Below are 17377 nucleotides of genomic sequence, written 5' to 3'. Positions count from 1 at the left end.
TGGGTGAGAAAACGTTGACACAAGATTTGATAAAAACGTGTTTGGATTAGTACTTTAGTACTACTTTTCTCCTGTCTCTTCCTTAAGGTCGCGCGATTCCGCTTCTTCCCACAAACCGGCAATCTCGCTTCTCGTTCTTTCTCTGTTCCTATAGTTGCTCGACCCAGCCCGAGCTCGCCACGCCATCAAAGGTTCCCGGCGACCTATTTACAGGCTGGGAACATGTTTTGATGTAAACGTGTTTGTACAAAAACGAGTATTAGTGGTTTTCCACAAGATACATTTTCGTGGCTTTGTGGAAACCCAATTCTGCTTATCCACATTTCTGATGGGCCACCCAAACGTGATTTTAGTTTTTTTTTTTTTTGATGTAAAACGTGATTTCAGAAAAGATTACACGAAACCAGCTTTGATAAGCAGGGGGCGGAAAGAACGAGGCGACATGGAGATGTCGTGCAATACTCTTGCACCCGTAACCCCTGCGATCCACCCACACTCCTTATATATAGTGCGTTCCGGCCGTCCAGTCCAGCCACATCCACCATCAACCTCAACGAGCTCTAAGCCAGCTGCTGCTCCTGCTTACTCCCATCGTCGATCAGTTCGTCACCGCGAACTAACCAAGACATGGCTTCCGACGGCGTCATCACGCACCGCAGCGTCGAGGTCAACGGGGTGCGCCTGCACGTCGCGGAGGCCGGCCCGGCGGGCGCGCCCGTGGTGCTGCTGCTGCACGGGTTCCCGGAGCTGTGGTACACCTGGCGGCACCAGATGCCCGCGCTGGCCGCGGCGGGGTACCGTGCCGTCGCCCCCGACATGCCCGGTTACGGCGACTCCGAGGCGCCCTCCGCCGGCCCGGACCAGTACACCGCGCTGCATATCGTCGGCGACTTTGTCGCGCTCATCGACTCCCTCGGCCAGGAGCGGGTCTTCGTGGTGGGGCACGACTGGGGCGCCATAATAGCCTGGAGCCTGTGCCTGTTCCGGCCTGACAGGGTGAAGGCGCTGGTCCCCTTGAGCGTCCCCTTCATCCCTCGGAGCCCGGCGGTGAAGCCCGTCGATGCTGTCAGGGCTCTCTACGGCGACGACTTCTACATCTGCAGCTTCCAGGTACCATGCAAGGCAAAAGTCTTGCTGCGAGCCTGAAGCCATACTTGTTTTGAAAGTTGGTTAACAAAGTGAGTGTATAGCAGATAGAGCGCTCTACAACCTAAGAACAGTTAAATGCCACTTTATTTTACAGAAATTTCATACGAGTGATGAAACCATTGCCTTTTCAATCCATATATTGTCTCCGGAATTGCACGCAAAATAAACATGACCGATCTGGTGCTAATTTAATTGTAGGAGCCTGGGGCAATTGAAGCAGAATTCAAACGCCTTGGTACGGAGTTGGTGCTAAGAAAGTTTTTCGCTGATCGAACTCCTGGCCCACTGTTCATCCCGAAGAGCGGGTGGGGCTCACCAGATGATGAGGTGCCCTTGCCGAGCTGGATCACAGAGGAGGACGTCAAGTACTACACGACCCAGCTTGATAAGTCTGGTTTCACCGGGGGATTGAACTACTACCGGGCCCTGAATAAGTAATAAAGTTACGCTTACTTTGGACTATTTTCCTCTTGAGCTTTTTTTACCTAATTATGAAGGCCTAAACTTGAAATTTGATCCAAAGCTTAACAAAATGTTTTCTAGAAAGTTATAGGAATTTTCTAGAGAAAAAGAGACTAGATTTGATTCAAAGCAAATATATCTACAATTTTTGGAATGCTCTATATAAGGTCGAAATTCTAAACTGTATTTTAGATATGACCAATATTATTATAAAATATAAAATATACAGATTTTTGGAAACACTGATTACTCCATTTAGAATTAACTCAATGAGTGGCAAATGATTTCCCCAAATTAAATGGAGCTCCAAGAAATATTTACCATGAATATGTAAAGTATGGCTCAAGAGCAAGTTCACCTTGCTAAGATGCTGCAAAACCTGTAATATATTATTACTCATAATATATTGATTGTGTCATTTACCTGTCCAAAACTTTTGTATTTTTTTTTTCAAATTTGTCCAGAATAATTCCATATTGATTTAACCATTTACTTGCCCAAAACTTTTACTCCCTCCATCCGAAAATATATCTATTTCTCCGACTAGTATTTCCGGACTGAGGGAGTATACTTTTACATTTTGTCTGCAGTCATACCACACGAAGTTGTCTTATAAACCAATGTGGTACATCGTCCACAATCCAATCGTAGAAATGTAATTACCATATATCTCTCGGAGAAATGATGGAAGAAAAGTTCTAGGGTAACTGGACCGCACCACACAATATTCTTGTCTAACAACAATATCTGTTCTATGTTTAGGACATGGGAGTTAACTTCACCATGGACGGGAGCTGAGATAATGGTGCCAACGAAGTTCACAGTTGGCGACTTAGATCTAACATACAATATTGCAGGCGCAAAACTTTTCATTAACAAAGGTGGTCTCAAGAAGTTTGTTCCATTACTAGATGACGTGGTGATAATGAAAGATGTGGGGCATTTCATAAATGAAGAAAAGCCAGAGGAAATTAGTGCGCTCATAATCGGCTTCATAAAGAAATTCAACTAAACTGAAGTATATCGAATACATAATGAATAAGGTCAAAATGTTCATGATTATCGGAAAATTTATATTTTGACCATTGTATTATTGTGCTGAAAAAGTACGGACATATTTATGTAAGTATATTTTTTACTGTCCACTACTTGTATAATTTGTGATGTTTACTACTATAATTATACCTGCTCCACTTGGTGTGTTCCCTCTCGTGCGTTCGAGCGCTTCGATGGGCTTGCCCATTAACAATTGTAGGAATGGAGGGGGTGTGCGCTCGTTTGCACTCTAGTCTATATCGGGTGCTTAAGACACCAACTAGGACGCAATGACATCAGAGGCAATGGCGATGAGAGACGGACTGAACTTGGCAAATAGCCTAGGGTTCCAGTGAGTTGAAGCGGAATCCGACTCTCTAATGGTGATCAACTGCTACTCCGGTCAGAGTACTTGGTGGGACGCGGCGACAACGATATTCATGGAATGTGTGGACATCTCTACCTTGATTGAGAGGTCAACTTTAAGCATTGTTTTCGATCAGCAAATCAAGCGGCGCATGTGCTGGCTAATTTTAGTTATTGTAATAAACTTTCTTCTAGTTGGACTAACGAGCCTCCAGATTGTCTGGTGAGCAAGCTCGTAGACGATGTATCTTTATGCATTAATCAATAAAGCTGGCCATGATAGCCTTCCCTGAAAAAAACTAGGTGCCAAATGTGTTGTTTGCTTGTGGTCCATTAGTTTTGTGGGGAACAAAGGAGCTCACCTGATCACCATTGCTCTTCATCGAGACTAAATAATAAAACTATAGCTAAACACCGAACAATTCTACCTTCCTCTCAAAAAAATAAATACTGCATAGAACAACAAGCCAAGACAGTGCCAACTAAGAAAAACACCACTATACCCAGCATAACTAAAGTGCAACCTAATACAGGAACTCAAAACCTCTTGGCTCTGACACCATATTGAATTCATGCACCAGCCAACTCATCCAAAAGTCCGAACTGTTGAAGAGAGGCGTGCAATATATTTCAACAGAACCGACTGTAATAACCAAGTCTGAGAGCTCCAGTCCTGGGTTAACACGCGTGATAGACAGAAAACGTGCAATATGCAGCCGCACTTGTAGTGCTATGTGTGTATTGCGCTGGCAGGTTTTTCTCAATAAGCTTCAGAGATTTTCTTTATTTTGGTCATTTTTCTGTTAAATACTTTCCAATATTTTTAAAAACATTTAGGATTGCGAGCAGAAGCACGGGGTCAGGATCCATATAGCGCTTTGTGCATATTGTACCGATAAATATTTTTGTGCTCGATTTTTCAACCAATTTTATTATTTCATTTGGTTTTCTACTAGCGAACATGCTTGTGCATTGCAACGATAGATAAAAAAATTACACGCTACTCAAATAAGTATGACTCAATACCCCGACATATGAGCGTCCTCTATTTTAACATGGTGGCACATCATTTTCCACTTATCTTTCTTCCGACCCTCACTGATGATGGACGTGATGTCCACGTGATCGCAATGCATTCGACATGGTAAATCCCAAGGCAACGAGCTTGCCACCGCATGACACACTTGTCATTGTGTACCGCAAGGAAATGTTTAAAATTTGAAAATATATCTCATCTACCACGAACTACTCCCAACGCCTAGACATATAAAGACTTTCCAAAAACTAATCAAAACCTAGACATAAAAGACTTTTGAAACGGCGGACAGTTTTTTGAATCGACATATTTTTTAAACTTTGGGCATTTTTTAATTCACAAACATTTGTTTTGTTTAGACGAACATTTGAACACATGAATAGTTTTTGAATTCCTGAACATTTTTTGAATTGATGATTGTTTTTAAATTAGGGCCAAAAATTGAAATTCACAAAAAAAATGAATATTTTTTAGTATTTTCAAAAATTTCTTGGATATTTTTTCAGATTCATGAATATGTTTTGAATACATTATCATTTTTTTCAAAATCAAGAACTTGATTTTATTTGCCGACAATTTTTTGCAAATTGTGAATTTTTTTATAATTTGCGATTTTTTTGTAAAATCACCAATATTTTTTGAAATCTTGAAAAGTTTATGATTTTTCGAACATTTTCTAAATTCATAAACATTTTATGATTTCTAGAACATATTGTTTCAAAATTTGCCACTTTTTGAAATTTGTAAATCTCGAATTAAAAGTTTTTTTCTAAATCTCGATTTTTTTTTTCAAATTGTGATTTTTTTTATATTTTGCGAATTAATTGAAAGAAGAAATAAAAAAACGGAAATAAGAAAAGAAAATACAAAAAACGAAATGGAAAAAAAGGGGCGCCACGCTGGGCCAGCCCATGAACACGTACGTGGTGGGTGGGGTTGAGAAAAAGGAGAGAGCAACTTGTTAACGAGCGCTCCTTCGGAGCCTCGCAACGATCAGCGCCACTTGGTGCTCTCTCAGCCATTCGCCACGTGTCGCGCTCTGGACGCTCCCTCCGGATTTTTTTCCCGCACGCGTTTTTGGCTTTTTAAACGTTTTTTTCCGGGTTTTTTCGACGTTTTGGTTTCCCCCGGTCTTCCTTAGCTTTTCGATAAAAAAATTCAAAAAAAATTGCGCGAAAAAACACGTTTTGTTTTTTTTCTATCGCGAAAGTCACAGTTTTTCTTCCGCGAAAGGCACGGTTGTGCTTTAGCGAGAGTCACGGCCGTGCCTTTCGGAAACGGAAAAAAACGCGTTTTCTGTTTTTTCTTTCGCAAAGGTCATGGCTTTGCTTCCGCGAGAGTCACGGCCGTGCCTCTCGAAAAGGGAAAAACAAAACGCGTTTTTTGTTTTTTTCTTTCGCGAGAGTCACGGTTTTGCTTCTGCGAGAGGCACGGTTGTGCTTTCGCGAGAGTCACGGCCGTGCCTCCCGGAAAGGGAAAAAATACGCATTTTTTGTTTTTTTTCTTTCGCGAGAGTCACGGTTTTGCTTCCGCGAGAGGTACGGTTGTGCTTTCGCGAGAGTCACGACTGTGCCTCTCGGAAACGAAAAAAACGCGTTTTCTGTTTTTTTTTCCTTCCACGAGAGTCACGGTTTTGCTTCCACGAGAGGTACTGTTGTGATTTTGCGAGAGGCACGGGCGTGCCTCTTTCGGAAACGGAAAAAAACCGTGCTCCCGTTTCGTTTTTTTGCCCGGTTTTTTTCGTCGGTTTTTTTTTTGTGAAAAAAAGTTTGTCAAAACCTATCAACATGGGATCTAGTTTTGAAGATCTTGACGCGAGGAATCCAATGGTGAAAACGGTTCGAGATTTGGACGCACAGTTTAAGAGATAAAACGTTTTGAATAAACGGATCTATGAAAAAAGGAAAACATCCAGGTTGCGACAAGTGGCGCGCTGCATGTGCACCACTTGTCGCGACCTGAAAAAGTAGAGTGTTCTATGCAACGAGTACTTCTTAATTAGTGATTTCGGAAAAAGGAGCGGGAAAAACGTTGGAGAGATAGGCTGCCAGTGTGTGATATATGTTGGGTATCATACCTATAAAAAAACTGAGCACGACGGTGACTTAAAAAAAAAACTGAATCATTTTCTTCACTTATAGATGGCATAGCAGGGAATATATAGCAACTTTAAGGGTAATTTTTTAGATGGACGACCAAAAGCAATATTTGCATTATTATTAGGGGTAGATTAAAACACTTATAATATTTTTGAAAAACAAAGGTTTTTTGTCTACAAATTTACAAAAATGTTCACAAATTGGGAATAATGTTGTGAATTTAAACAATGTTCGTAACTTTAAAAAGTTCACGAATATGAAAGATATTCATGAATTTTTAAAAATGTTCGCAAGTATTAAAATTGTTCACAAGCTTTAAAAAATGGTCATGAATTTTACAAAATTTCCTTAGATTTAAAAATGTTTAATTCTCTACGTTTGTGCCATATATATTTGTAAGCGCGAGCAGTAACAATAGACAAACTAACAAACACCATCTGGTGCTGCGAAAGTGTTACGATTAAAGATTGACTTATCGATTCACTTGTCAACAAACATTTGTTCCACGGAACTAATCCGCTGGTAGCTTGTCTAGTTGAGGACGTAGCATTTCTTCCTGATTTCTCCGTCGCTGCCGGTGAGCATGCCGACGTTGGCCATCTTGATCATGGACTCGCTGAAATCCCTGAAGAACGCGTCCTCGAATTTGCCGGTAGCGACGCGTTGGACGTATTCCTTGATGGCCGCGTCGGTGAGGAGCGCGGCGTCGGAGCGGAAGAGCCCCTGCGCTTGGCGACATGGCGGCAGTAGCTGGTGTCGAAGGTCATGTAGCTGCCGGGATCCATCTCTGACAGCATGCTCTTGTTGTCGACGCTCTTGGACTTCAGCCTCATACTCCTCATGCATGTGCACGTTGCATGTCACCCTACGGCTTAAAGTTTTTCAGCTGCGCTGGCCGCATGCAGATGCACTTATCGCGTCGAGAGCAAGTGAAAGCCATACACGCCGACAGCTCCAACTTGGAGCCTCCAAGCTAACTGGCCCATACTTGTTTCACGCTTAGATGACTTAGACTTTCTCACGCTGATTAACACAAGTACTCTACACTGTCCTGCTCCCATAGTAGTTCCTAGAAACACATATACACATAAGCTAGCTTCGCATGTTGGCCGGCTAGCTACGCGACCACATGTAGCTATGTCGCTCGGGCGAGCGGCTCCTATCTCGTCGGTTAAAACTTCAAAACATCATCACAGTCGGGAGTGCTTCTTCAAAATTGCTACAACCACAGAGAGCTTGTCCCCGATCATATTTACATCCGAAAAATGAAAAAAAAACACATAAAACAAACAATGACAGAAAATTGCACACAATTTGCATGAAAATTGCAACTTTTCATACTATGCAAAAATAAACATATAGTAGTGCAATTTTTAGACAGTGATATGAATTGTACACATATTGCATAAAAATTGTTACGGGGACTATTATTTGATAGGCACCTAGTTTTTTTGGGCATTCAGTCAAATCGTCTCCACCACCCGATCAAGATCCAAAGGCCCAGTCGCCTTCTTCTTTCTCTACCCTTCTTTTCCCTATAATAATACTACCCCCCCCCCCCCCCCAAAAAAAAGGAAGTTTTCTAGGGAAGAATGAATTAATGCCATTGGTATTACCCTTTAAGAAAAATAAAAAGAAAAATAAGAAACTAAAAAAACAGTGACAAAATGTACACAAAATTTGCGCTATTTTATAATATGCAAGAATAACCATATAATGGTGGATTTTTTTTTGCAAAATTAAGTTTTCTAAGAAGGAATAATTTAGTGGCATTGGTATTACACTTAAAGAAGAAACAAAATAATCAACATAATAAAGTTTTCTAAGGAAGAATGAATTAGTGACATTGATATTACCCTTTAACAAGAAATAAAATAAAATAAAAACTAAAACAAAATCAAGATAATGAAGTTCACTAATTAAGAATGAATTAGTGGTGTTGGTATTACCCTTTAAGCATTTTTATAAAAAACAAATAAAACAATGACAAAATTTACACACACTATCAACAGAATATGCACTTTTCTATAATGTGCAGGAATAAGCATATAATAGTAGAATTTTCACAAAAAGGAATTTCACAAGAAGGGATGAATTATTAGCATAGATATTACTTAAAAGAAGAAATAAAGTAAAATAATAAATAAAAGTAAATCAAAATAAATTATTTATAAGAAAAAATGAATTGGTGGCATTGGTATTACCCTTTAAGAAGAAAGAAAATGAAATAAAAATGAAGCGAAATCAAGATAGTGAGGTTCTCTAAGAAATAATGAATTGATGGTATTGGTACTGCCCTTTCAGAAGAAATAAAATAAATCTAAAACAAACAATGACAAATTTGCAAACAATATACACAAAAAATTTGTTCTTTTGAAACTATGCAAGAATAAGCATAGAATAGTGATATCACAAAAAAAAGGTTTTCTAAGGAGTGTATTCGTGGCATTCGTATTACATTTAGAGAAGAACGAAAACAAAATAATAAAAATCAAAATAAAATTAATAAATTTTTACATGGAACACAAAAAATCATTATTAATTCTTTATTCTTTTCTCTAACACAGTATAGACGTAGGCGCTCATATATACACGCTTACACTCATCTCTATGAACACATACATATAAACACACACCCTAACCTTATGAGCACCTCTGAGATACTGAGCCGGCATATCTTTGTTCTTATCTTTATTCTTAAAGAGTAGTACCAATGACACTAAATAAAAATGAAGTTTTTCTTTTTCATTATCTTTATCCATTAAGAGTAATACCAATGAAAAAGGTTAGATAAACTTGCACATAACTTTGCACTAAAATTACACTTCTGTAGTATGCAAACAACGATAATGTAATAGTGTAATTTACTAATATTTGCTTAGTATTTGTGTGTATATATTTACAATCATCCAACATCCCAAAAATACCGACAAAGGAAAAACGTAAAACAAAGTAATAAAGAAAAATAGAAACATAAGAAGAAATGCATAAAAACAGAAAAAGAAAAGAAAAAACAGAAAGAAGGATGGGCTGGGCGGTATAGGTAATGGGCTTCAGCCCAGTAACAAATCGACTGACCTGAATATATGTGGTCAGTCAGAAAATAGCCCAAACTAGCTCATAGAACATACCCGAAAAGATACAACACAAATTTTAGACCAGGAATCAACGGTAAAAAGAAAAAATTAACTACCCCAAATTGTCAGGCGACTTACATATAGCCAAAGTGTTAAATAAATGAAGCTTTGATCCGCAGCGAGATTGTCTGATAGTTCTTGTTCTTGTGAGTTGTTGAGTGATGTAGGGCTGGTTGGATGGGAATTCTCTCGGAGTTCCTTGTACACTTTGGTGCCAGTTACGTACACTTTGGTCCGACAACCTATTTGTGTGCACACATGCATGTGCTAATTTCCTCTCTGATACAACCGCCTCAATAAACAAATGCACAGACATATATGAACCGCCGGTGCGCGTATACAACAGGAGAAAATGGGCTGCGCGAAGCCAGTTCATTTTTTGTGAAACAATTCGAGGCCAGTTCATGAGCGCGTCGATACATGCATAGTCCGAGCACAACCGTCACGATTATTGGCTTTTGTCTAAGTAAATCCTACGCAACAATGGGTTTTAGCAAAACGTTGTACTTGGACGGCGGTGGATGATACCAAGTATTGAGTGTATATAGTTAGCAACTAAAATCTTGAATCTTGAGTCAACATTTCATTGCTCATCCTAGCACCGGACACAGTCAGGCGAAACGTACGAGGCTTGGCAGTTGAGGAATCTCACCTCCCGCCAACGCCTTCAATAATTTTAGTAATATTTAAATGTTTTCAGAACACATATTCCAATGATTTAAAATTTTCATAAACATATGTTTTAGTATTTCAGTAATATTTCGAAAAAAATCATTAACAGAAAATTTGAATAATATTTCAACAAGTTTTAAACTTTTGAGTACATATCTAGTGAAAACCATACATTCAGTGAAAGCACGGAAACCTGATCTTGTGCCGTTGGATAGGGAATGTGCGTTCTGAGATGAAAAGTTGTACAGATTGCAAATAGAACCTCACAACAATCCTGTACATCGGTACAGAAATATCCCCAATGGAGGCTGAGCCATCCCGTTCCTTTTCCTATGGAGCCAGCCAATCCCGATTCGAATTTCTTCCCCATTAACAGCTAGGATTAGGAGAGTTGTGGGGAGATGGTGCTTTCCTACAGCACGAACCTTCGTTCCGCGCAGGACCAGCGAGCGATGTGGGTGATTCCTCTTCGGCGACTGTCTGGCCAACCATGTCAATCCGCTAGCAACCTTAGTCTCAAGTTATGGCAGGAGAACATTCATATTGAGTCTGTCCCGTCGCACATCAAGTCTTTGTCTTTGTGTGAGCAACAAGGGAATCATAACGAGTTTGATTTCCTTCGGTTCATCGAGGAGAATGCACTGAAACCAGAGAGGTTGTTCATCGTCATGAAAAAAGACCTAACCTACAGCGAGAGGCAAGTGGTGGTTGTTGTTAAACTGATGGATCTTAGTTATGCTAATTTGGCTAGTAGAGACTGCAAGTGCCTGCATATTTGGACGCCCCAGATTTGTCTTATGATGATCCCTTTTACTGCCTCTGTACTTAAACGTGCCTTGGTCGCCCAAGATTTTGATAGAACTGCAAGTGTTCTGTTTGCAGTATCCATTCCTGTACATACTTCTCTTGTCTGGGCAGAGTTTTGTTGGATAGAGTTCTAATTCTACTAACACTGAGGGGCTATTTGCAAAATAGCAGCGCTGCCAGCGGGCGTTCTAATGCAAATACTAAGTAGCAGTAATGTGTGGATCTAGTCCATGCATATAGGATCCAACGGCCAGCGCTCAAGTTTCCAAGCTTCCACTGAAGAAGGGGTTTTCACCTGATATTGTCTCTAAACTTTTAGCAACACGAATTTTAATTACTGCACAATTTTCAATAATTTCACAATTTTCAAAAACACGTCTTCATATAATTTTACAATTTAGCATCACGAATTTCAACAATTCCATTAATTTCGAAAAAAAATCAGCAACACAAATTCAACAATTTCACTAATTTTACAAGTTTCAACAACACAAATTTCAATAATTCCACTAATTTCAGGGGGGAATGATAATTTTTTGATAATACTCCACTAATTCCATTACCAGACCACAAATTAAGTAATTCCATTAATTTATAATTGTAAATCAAATAATTTCACTAATTTCGCAACCATGTTTCATAAAATAATAAATGGTGTTTCTAGTATGTACGAATACAAACTGAAATTGGGGTAGACTATGGGCTCAGTAAAACGGTGAGGGGGGGGGGGTCAAGGAGGAGCTTCCCATGGCATGGAACATGTGGGAGAATAGGAAGGTGGCCAACAATAGGGAACTTGAGGAGGAGCACACGATGGCCTATAGCACCTTGGCATAGGGGAAGGTGGTCAGCAATGGGGAGCTTGAGAAGGAGGATGGATCAGCTTGGAGCAAATGGGTAGGGGGGTGGTCGGCGATGTGGCGGTTGTTGGGAGATCAGGGAGAAGGATGATCACGGGATGGTGATTTTCTTTTGCACTTCTACATTGTTGTAGCGAAACATAACGAGGTGGGATATAAAACTTCATATCCATCTTGAATGACTCTAACACCATTTGGCTTGAGGACATTGCATTCTCTGTAATGAATGATAGCCAAGAAATGTGAAATAGTAGTCCATAACGCAGGAGATCGAGCCACATCTCATAGAAGAAGCAAACAAGGTTGTGAAGTTACATGCCCAAGCAGGATGTGTGTTTGCGCTATGTTTGGATGTTCGTCTCTCTTGATGTCGTGGTTGACACCGATCTAACCAATGAAACATTTTGAAAGAGGATTGACGAATAGTATGCAACCAATGTCAAGGTTCCCTCCAACCAAACACAAAGTTCTCTCACACACTGTTGGAGTGTAATTCAAGGTGGTTGCAACCGGTGCTCGAGATGATGTGTTGATCAAGTGAAGAGCACACCTTCTATTGGAATGACAATTGATGAGTATGGCATCTACGACCAAGAGCTATGTAGGAAAAATTCAAGATGAATGGGAACAAGCCATTTACTTTGTTGCATTGTTACACGCCGCTCAAAGGAAATGTGAAGTGGGCAAGGAGAAATTATGAAACAACACCGATGATGTCAAGATTGAGCGTATCATCTTCAATTGATCACGAGGAGGATGACCAGGGTGATGATTGTAGGGGGAGAAGCCCCAGTCCAAGCTCTCGGCTGGATGGGAGAAAAAAAAGAGAAAGTGGCTAAAAAGGATGGTTGAGTGGGTGCATACAAAGAAGAACTCAATGCGTGGATCAAGACGAGGAAGGAGTTGGTAGCCCAACACAAGCAAGAGAAGATGGTTGGGTGGTTGGAGCTCGAACATATTCAGAAGTGGTTGTGGGTGAACGCTAGTACTAAGGCACACACGCTTTGATGGAAATTTGAGGAGATGATACCCATGACGGAGGAGCATACGGTTGCTACAAAGGAGAAGTGGTTGATGATCAAGGCAAAGAAGGAGATGAACAAGAGGAAGGAGCAAGAGTACTAGAGGATCATGCTCATGGACGCGAGAGGGGTGGATGACATGTCGATATTATTGGGGGCTCACTCATGGATAGAACTTGGCTTCCAAAACGCCAAGATCGATATTCTATGATCGTGATAGTGGAAATGGGAGTGTGTAATTTATGTTGCATGTGGTCGCTTTTTAAGAACTGTGTTGGATGTGTCGGGTTTTAAACTTTATATGTTGGCTTTTGGATGCTCTTTGTTATTGTTTTTGGTTGAATTCTTATGTGATTTAAATTTGAAATGTTGGGAGGAAGGTGTCCCGGTGTGTGTGTGTGTGTGTGTGAGAGAGAGAGAGAGAGAGAGAGAGAGAGAGAAGGGGGGAGGGAGGAGAAGAAGAGATGGAATGAGGATGACATGTGGGACCCACATCCACCTCAAGCATTTGTGCACATATGCATGCCACATCAGCTTGACAGACGGGTCCCACTCGTCCGTTGTCAAAACATGGTAAGCCCAAGACCAGTGCAATTTGTAACCAATAGGCCTATAAAATAGTGGTTTTTTTGAAGAAGAAAAAAGGTGTGGTAGCAAACTTGCACCCTAGCCCAAAATATGGTGGGTTTTTTCTTGTAATTTGCTTGATCCTTCCTCATCTCTTCTCAGTTCTCGCTCGGTCACCCCTTCGTCCTTCCTCCCTCTCGTCTCCTCCAGACACTTACCCCGCCGATGGATATTCTCAACTGAAATTTGTGGTTTCATAACTGGCTTTGCGGTAAAGCTCGATGCAATGACGTTGTAACGCCTGTTTATCAGGCAATGAGTTATAACTTTGTCTGTCAAATAACCAGTGTACATTTTCTCAAAAAATAAAATAAAATAACCAGTGCACATATATATCGGTCTGCAGGTTGTTCCAAACTCTCCATGTTGGCGCGCAAAAGGCCAAACGGGCATGGTCAACCTACCTGCCAATGCTGCGGAGAACGTGCATGTTTCGTAACCTTCACGTACGTTACGGGACGTGCCATTGAAATCCGCCGCATCACCCAAGAATTCCTCCTCATCACAGAGCTATACTGCTATTCCCTTGGCGACGAACTGCCCAAATCATTGGCCAGGCACATGGAGTTTTATTCCCTTCGTCTATTACTGTACTCCGATGTTCCTTTTTTAAGTCGAGGATAATTGCATGCCTTCCCGTCCGCTGAAGCTAGCTAAGCTCGGGCAAAATGACATAGATACAGCATGTCATTTTGTGATGGACGCGGTCACGAACTGGCCGGTGTCTAATTTGTTTCGCGTCAATGCTTCGTTGCATAATTCTGTGTGTATTTGTTAGCCACGTACATAGCTGGTGGTAGCTAATTGAGGTGGAACCGTGGAAGTTAGCACATGCGTGTATACGCAGAAACAGGGTGTCCGTCGCACAGATGCATATCCACCCAAGTACGTCTACTACGTAATCAGCGGTCCTCCTGACACATCTATAAATACCGGGAACTGCAAGGACATATCAATCCACCCACGTTTCATCGATCTTACGCAGATCACTTAACAATCCAGTAGCAAGACATCCTTGCTTCTGAAGCTTCATGGCGATGGGGTCTTTCCTGATCCCTCTATCCCTGCTGGTTCTCGCCGCGAGCTCGGCCGTGGCCCAGCTGGAGATCGGATACTACCGCAAGTCATGCCCGGACGTGGAGGCTATAGTCCGCGAGGAGATGGTGAAGATCATCTCCGCCGCGCCCAGCCTCGCCGGCCCGCTCCTCCGGCTTCATTTCCACGACTGCTTCGTCAGGGTAAGCACATCCCTCCACACTCTGCGTTCCATTGATCATCTCCAGTATTTGTGCACTTGCAGAAGTATGCATGTCCGTGTACTGATGATGTACGCAAATGCAACGCAAAATGCAGGGCTGTGACGCGTCTGTGCTGCTGGACTCCACCAAGGGCAAGCTGGCAGAGAGGGACGCCAAGCCCAACAAGAGCCTGCGGGGATTCGGCTCCGTGGAACGGGTGAAGGCCAAGCTCGAGGCCGCATGCCCTGGCATCGTCTCCTGCGCCGACGTGCTCACGCTCATGGCACGCGACGCCGTCGTCCTGGCCAAGGGGCCCTCCTGGCCCGTGGCGCTTGGCAGGAGAGACGGCAGCATCTCCAGTGCCACCGAGGCGAGCGACGAGCTGCCTCCTTCCTTCGGCGACGTCCCTCTGCTCACCCGGATCTTCGCCTCCAAGGGTCTCGGCCTCAAGGACCTCGTCGTCCTCTCCGGCGCGCACACGCTCGGCACGGCGCACTGCCCGTCGTTCGCCGACCGGCTCTACAACACCACCGGCAACGGCCTCGTCGACCCGTCGCTGGACAGCGAGTACGCCGACAAGCTGAGGCTGAAGTGCAAGAGCGTCGACGACAAGAGCATGCTGTCGGAGATGGATCCCGGCAGCTACAGGACCTTCGACACCAGCTACTACCGCCACGTCGCCAAGCGCAGGGGCCTCTTCCGCTCCGACGCCGCGCTCCTCACTGACGCCACCACCGAGGAATACGTCCGGCGCGTCGCTACCGGCAAATTCGACGACGCGTTCTTCAGGGATTTCAGCGAGTCCATGATCAAGATGGGCAACGTCGGCGTGCTTACCGGCGGTGACGGAGGCATAAGGAAGAAATGCTACGTCCTCAACTAGAGAAGCAAATAGCGGATTAACGCCGTGGAACAAGTGTTTGTTGAGAATTGGAAACCAGATGGTGTATCTTAATTTGTCTATTGTTACTGCTCGCGTTCAGAAATATACTACTCCCTCCGTCCCATAATATAAGAGCGTTTAGTGTCAAAAACGCTCTTATATTATGGGACGGAGGGAGTAGTATATATGAGAGAGCGGATGCTTGGCTCTCGGGAGCCATGGTGGACTTTTTTTGGAAACAAATCAAAATTCAAACTTTTTGGTTTCAAAAAAATCTGAAAAAATTTGTGCAAGTAAACAAGTATGTTATGTCTATGTGCGTAAAATTTCAGAACGTTGAAATGTGACCTGTACAAAAAAGACAAATTCATGGCCTGGAAGGATGGATAGTATCATGTGTTAAAAAGTCCCAGATTTGTCTTTTTGCACAACCCTTATTTCAACTTATTTTGCCCTGAAAATTTCCACATGTGTGTTATGCCTTCATGTATATGTTTGTTTTTTTAGAATTTTTTGAAATGTAGAAAATATGAAATTCGACAAAATTCAAAATTTTCAAAACCGAGCTTCATGGAGCTCGGCCTCCAAAGACAATATCCATATATGAGACACAATCTTAGAGAATTAAACATGGTATTTATACAAGGGAAATTATGCAGTAACAGAAATTAATTTGGAAACGGCAACGTTTTTTGAAGTTTTGAACAATTAATGAAAAACTCAAAATAAAATAAAAATTCCAAACATTTTTCAAGAAATTCAACTATTTTTAAAATCTTGAAAAAGAAAAACAGAAAACCAAAAAGGAAAGAAAAGAAACAGAAAACATAAAAAAGAAGAAAAGAAAAACAATAAAAAACCAAAAGTAGGACGGCCCATCTTGTTTAGCTCCTTGTGCAAATCCGTCAAAAGTGAACTACGGGACAACCATGTGATCTGGACTATTGGTAAGCACGATCCAAGGTCTAGCAAGATGAAATCGCTGAAAAAGGTCGTAGATAACTACCTTTTACTTTTTTATTAATGAAAAATGGCAGAGCTTTTACCATTGTTTTGGAAGAAAAAAAAATTAATAGTACATATCATCAACACTTAGCTGTAAACAAAGAAAAGTGTGGACTGTAATCAGCTATGGCTTCCCGCAAAAAAGAAAAAGGACCATGCACTGCATAGGAAAACAAGTGTGAGACAGTGTTGTATCATCATGAGGTATTTACAAAAAATCATCACATTTAGGGCTAGAGTAACAACCTAGTACTACTTTCTGGTCAGAGCACGATGAATTGCGCTTAATGACTGACGGAGTGTATTGATGGTAAGATTTGCTCGTGAAAACAGGGAAACCGACAGGTTGGGCCCACCTGCCGGGATGACATGGCTTGTTTACATGTACATTTTGCTGAGGTGGAGATGGGTCCAACCTCTCATTCCGTCAATGACTCGGCCTTTATATTCTTCCTAGGTTTATTTTTACTTCTTCCTCTGTTTCTTCATGGCATTTTATCAAGCAAGTCGTGTGCGGGTGTCCACAATGTGCTGGAGCTTAACTTCGGCGATGGTGGAGCTGAGTGGAGTAGTTGTCTGCAGAGAAATCCCACGCGGAAGCGGCTGGCTGAGGAGTGATGGCAGCACACGAGGGTGGAGGACCTGCTCGATCTGGAAGCCCAAGCTCCGGATCCACTCCTTGGAGGGTCGTCGCTCCGCGCTCCGGTCTTGAGGCAGTAAGACAGTTAGTGGGCGTTGCGCTGAGCCATGGCAGACAGCGAAGCTTTGGAAGTCGCGCCTATCTGTGATCAAGACAGGGAGGCTCTGGAGGTCCACGTCACCGGCAAGCAGGAGAAGGCACTGGCTTGCACCGCAGAGCTCGAGCACCCGGAGTTAGCGCTCGCTCTCAACCTTGCCAGATAACTCCACTAGGCCACGGTCTTCATGACGTGGAACGACAGCCCCCCGACAATGGAGCGGCACGAGGCGGAGAGAGGAG

General features: G+C 42.3%; 3 protein-coding genes across 3 annotated transcripts; 2 read left to right on the top strand and 1 right to left on the bottom strand.

Annotated features, from left to right (window-relative positions):
• The first annotated feature begins 548 nt into the window (after positions 1 to 548).
• LOC123166881 (epoxide hydrolase A) lies at positions 549 to 2754 on the top strand. Its single transcript, XM_044584688.1, has 3 exons — positions 549 to 1110; positions 1348 to 1583; positions 2374 to 2754. The coding sequence occupies exons 1-3, from the start codon at positions 628 to 630 to the stop codon at positions 2621 to 2623; spliced, it is 969 nt and encodes a 322-aa protein (XP_044440623.1). The 5' UTR covers positions 549 to 627; the 3' UTR covers positions 2624 to 2754.
• A 3924-nt stretch (positions 2755 to 6678) lies between these two features.
• LOC123170455 (peroxidase 1-like) lies at positions 6679 to 6993 on the bottom strand. Its single transcript, XM_044588319.1, has one exon. It carries the CDS (start codon positions 6991 to 6993, stop codon positions 6679 to 6681), a length of 315 nt encoding a protein of 104 aa, XP_044444254.1.
• A 7250-nt stretch (positions 6994 to 14243) lies between these two features.
• Positions 14244 to 15487, top strand: LOC123168167 (peroxidase 1). Its single transcript, XM_044586038.1, has 2 exons — positions 14244 to 14510; positions 14626 to 15487. Exons 1-2 carry the CDS (start codon positions 14304 to 14306, stop codon positions 15391 to 15393), a joined length of 975 nt encoding a protein of 324 aa, XP_044441973.1. The 5' UTR covers positions 14244 to 14303; the 3' UTR covers positions 15394 to 15487.
• The last annotated feature ends 1890 nt before the right edge of the window (positions 15488 to 17377 follow it).

This window comes from Triticum aestivum, chromosome 7D (assembly GCF_018294505.1).
Source record: "Triticum aestivum cultivar Chinese Spring chromosome 7D, IWGSC CS RefSeq v2.1, whole genome shotgun sequence".
Taxonomy (NCBI): domain Eukaryota; kingdom Viridiplantae; phylum Streptophyta; class Magnoliopsida; order Poales; family Poaceae; genus Triticum; species Triticum aestivum.
Note: the sequence above shows the minus strand (reverse complement) of the source record. Positions and strands in the feature narration are given on the sequence as shown.

Coding starts and splice junctions, on each gene's coding strand:
- LOC123166881 (XM_044584688.1), top strand. CDS start 628: ATGGCTTCCGACGGCGTCATCACGCACCGCAGCGTCGAGGTCAACGGG. Junction 1,111..1,347: donor TCTACATCTGCAGCTTCCAG/GTACCATGCAAG, acceptor ATTTAATTGTAG/GAGCCTGGGGCAATTGAAGC. Junction 1,584..2,373: donor TACTACCGGGCCCTGAATAA/GTAATAAAGTTA, acceptor TTCTATGTTTAG/GACATGGGAGTTAACTTCAC.
- LOC123170455 (XM_044588319.1), bottom strand. CDS start 6,993: ATGCATGAGGAGTATGAGGCTGAAGTCCAAGAGCGTCGACAACAAGAG.
- LOC123168167 (XM_044586038.1), top strand. CDS start 14,304: ATGGCGATGGGGTCTTTCCTGATCCCTCTATCCCTGCTGGTTCTCGCC. Junction 14,511..14,625: donor TCCACGACTGCTTCGTCAGG/GTAAGCACATCC, acceptor CGCAAAATGCAG/GGCTGTGACGCGTCTGTGCT.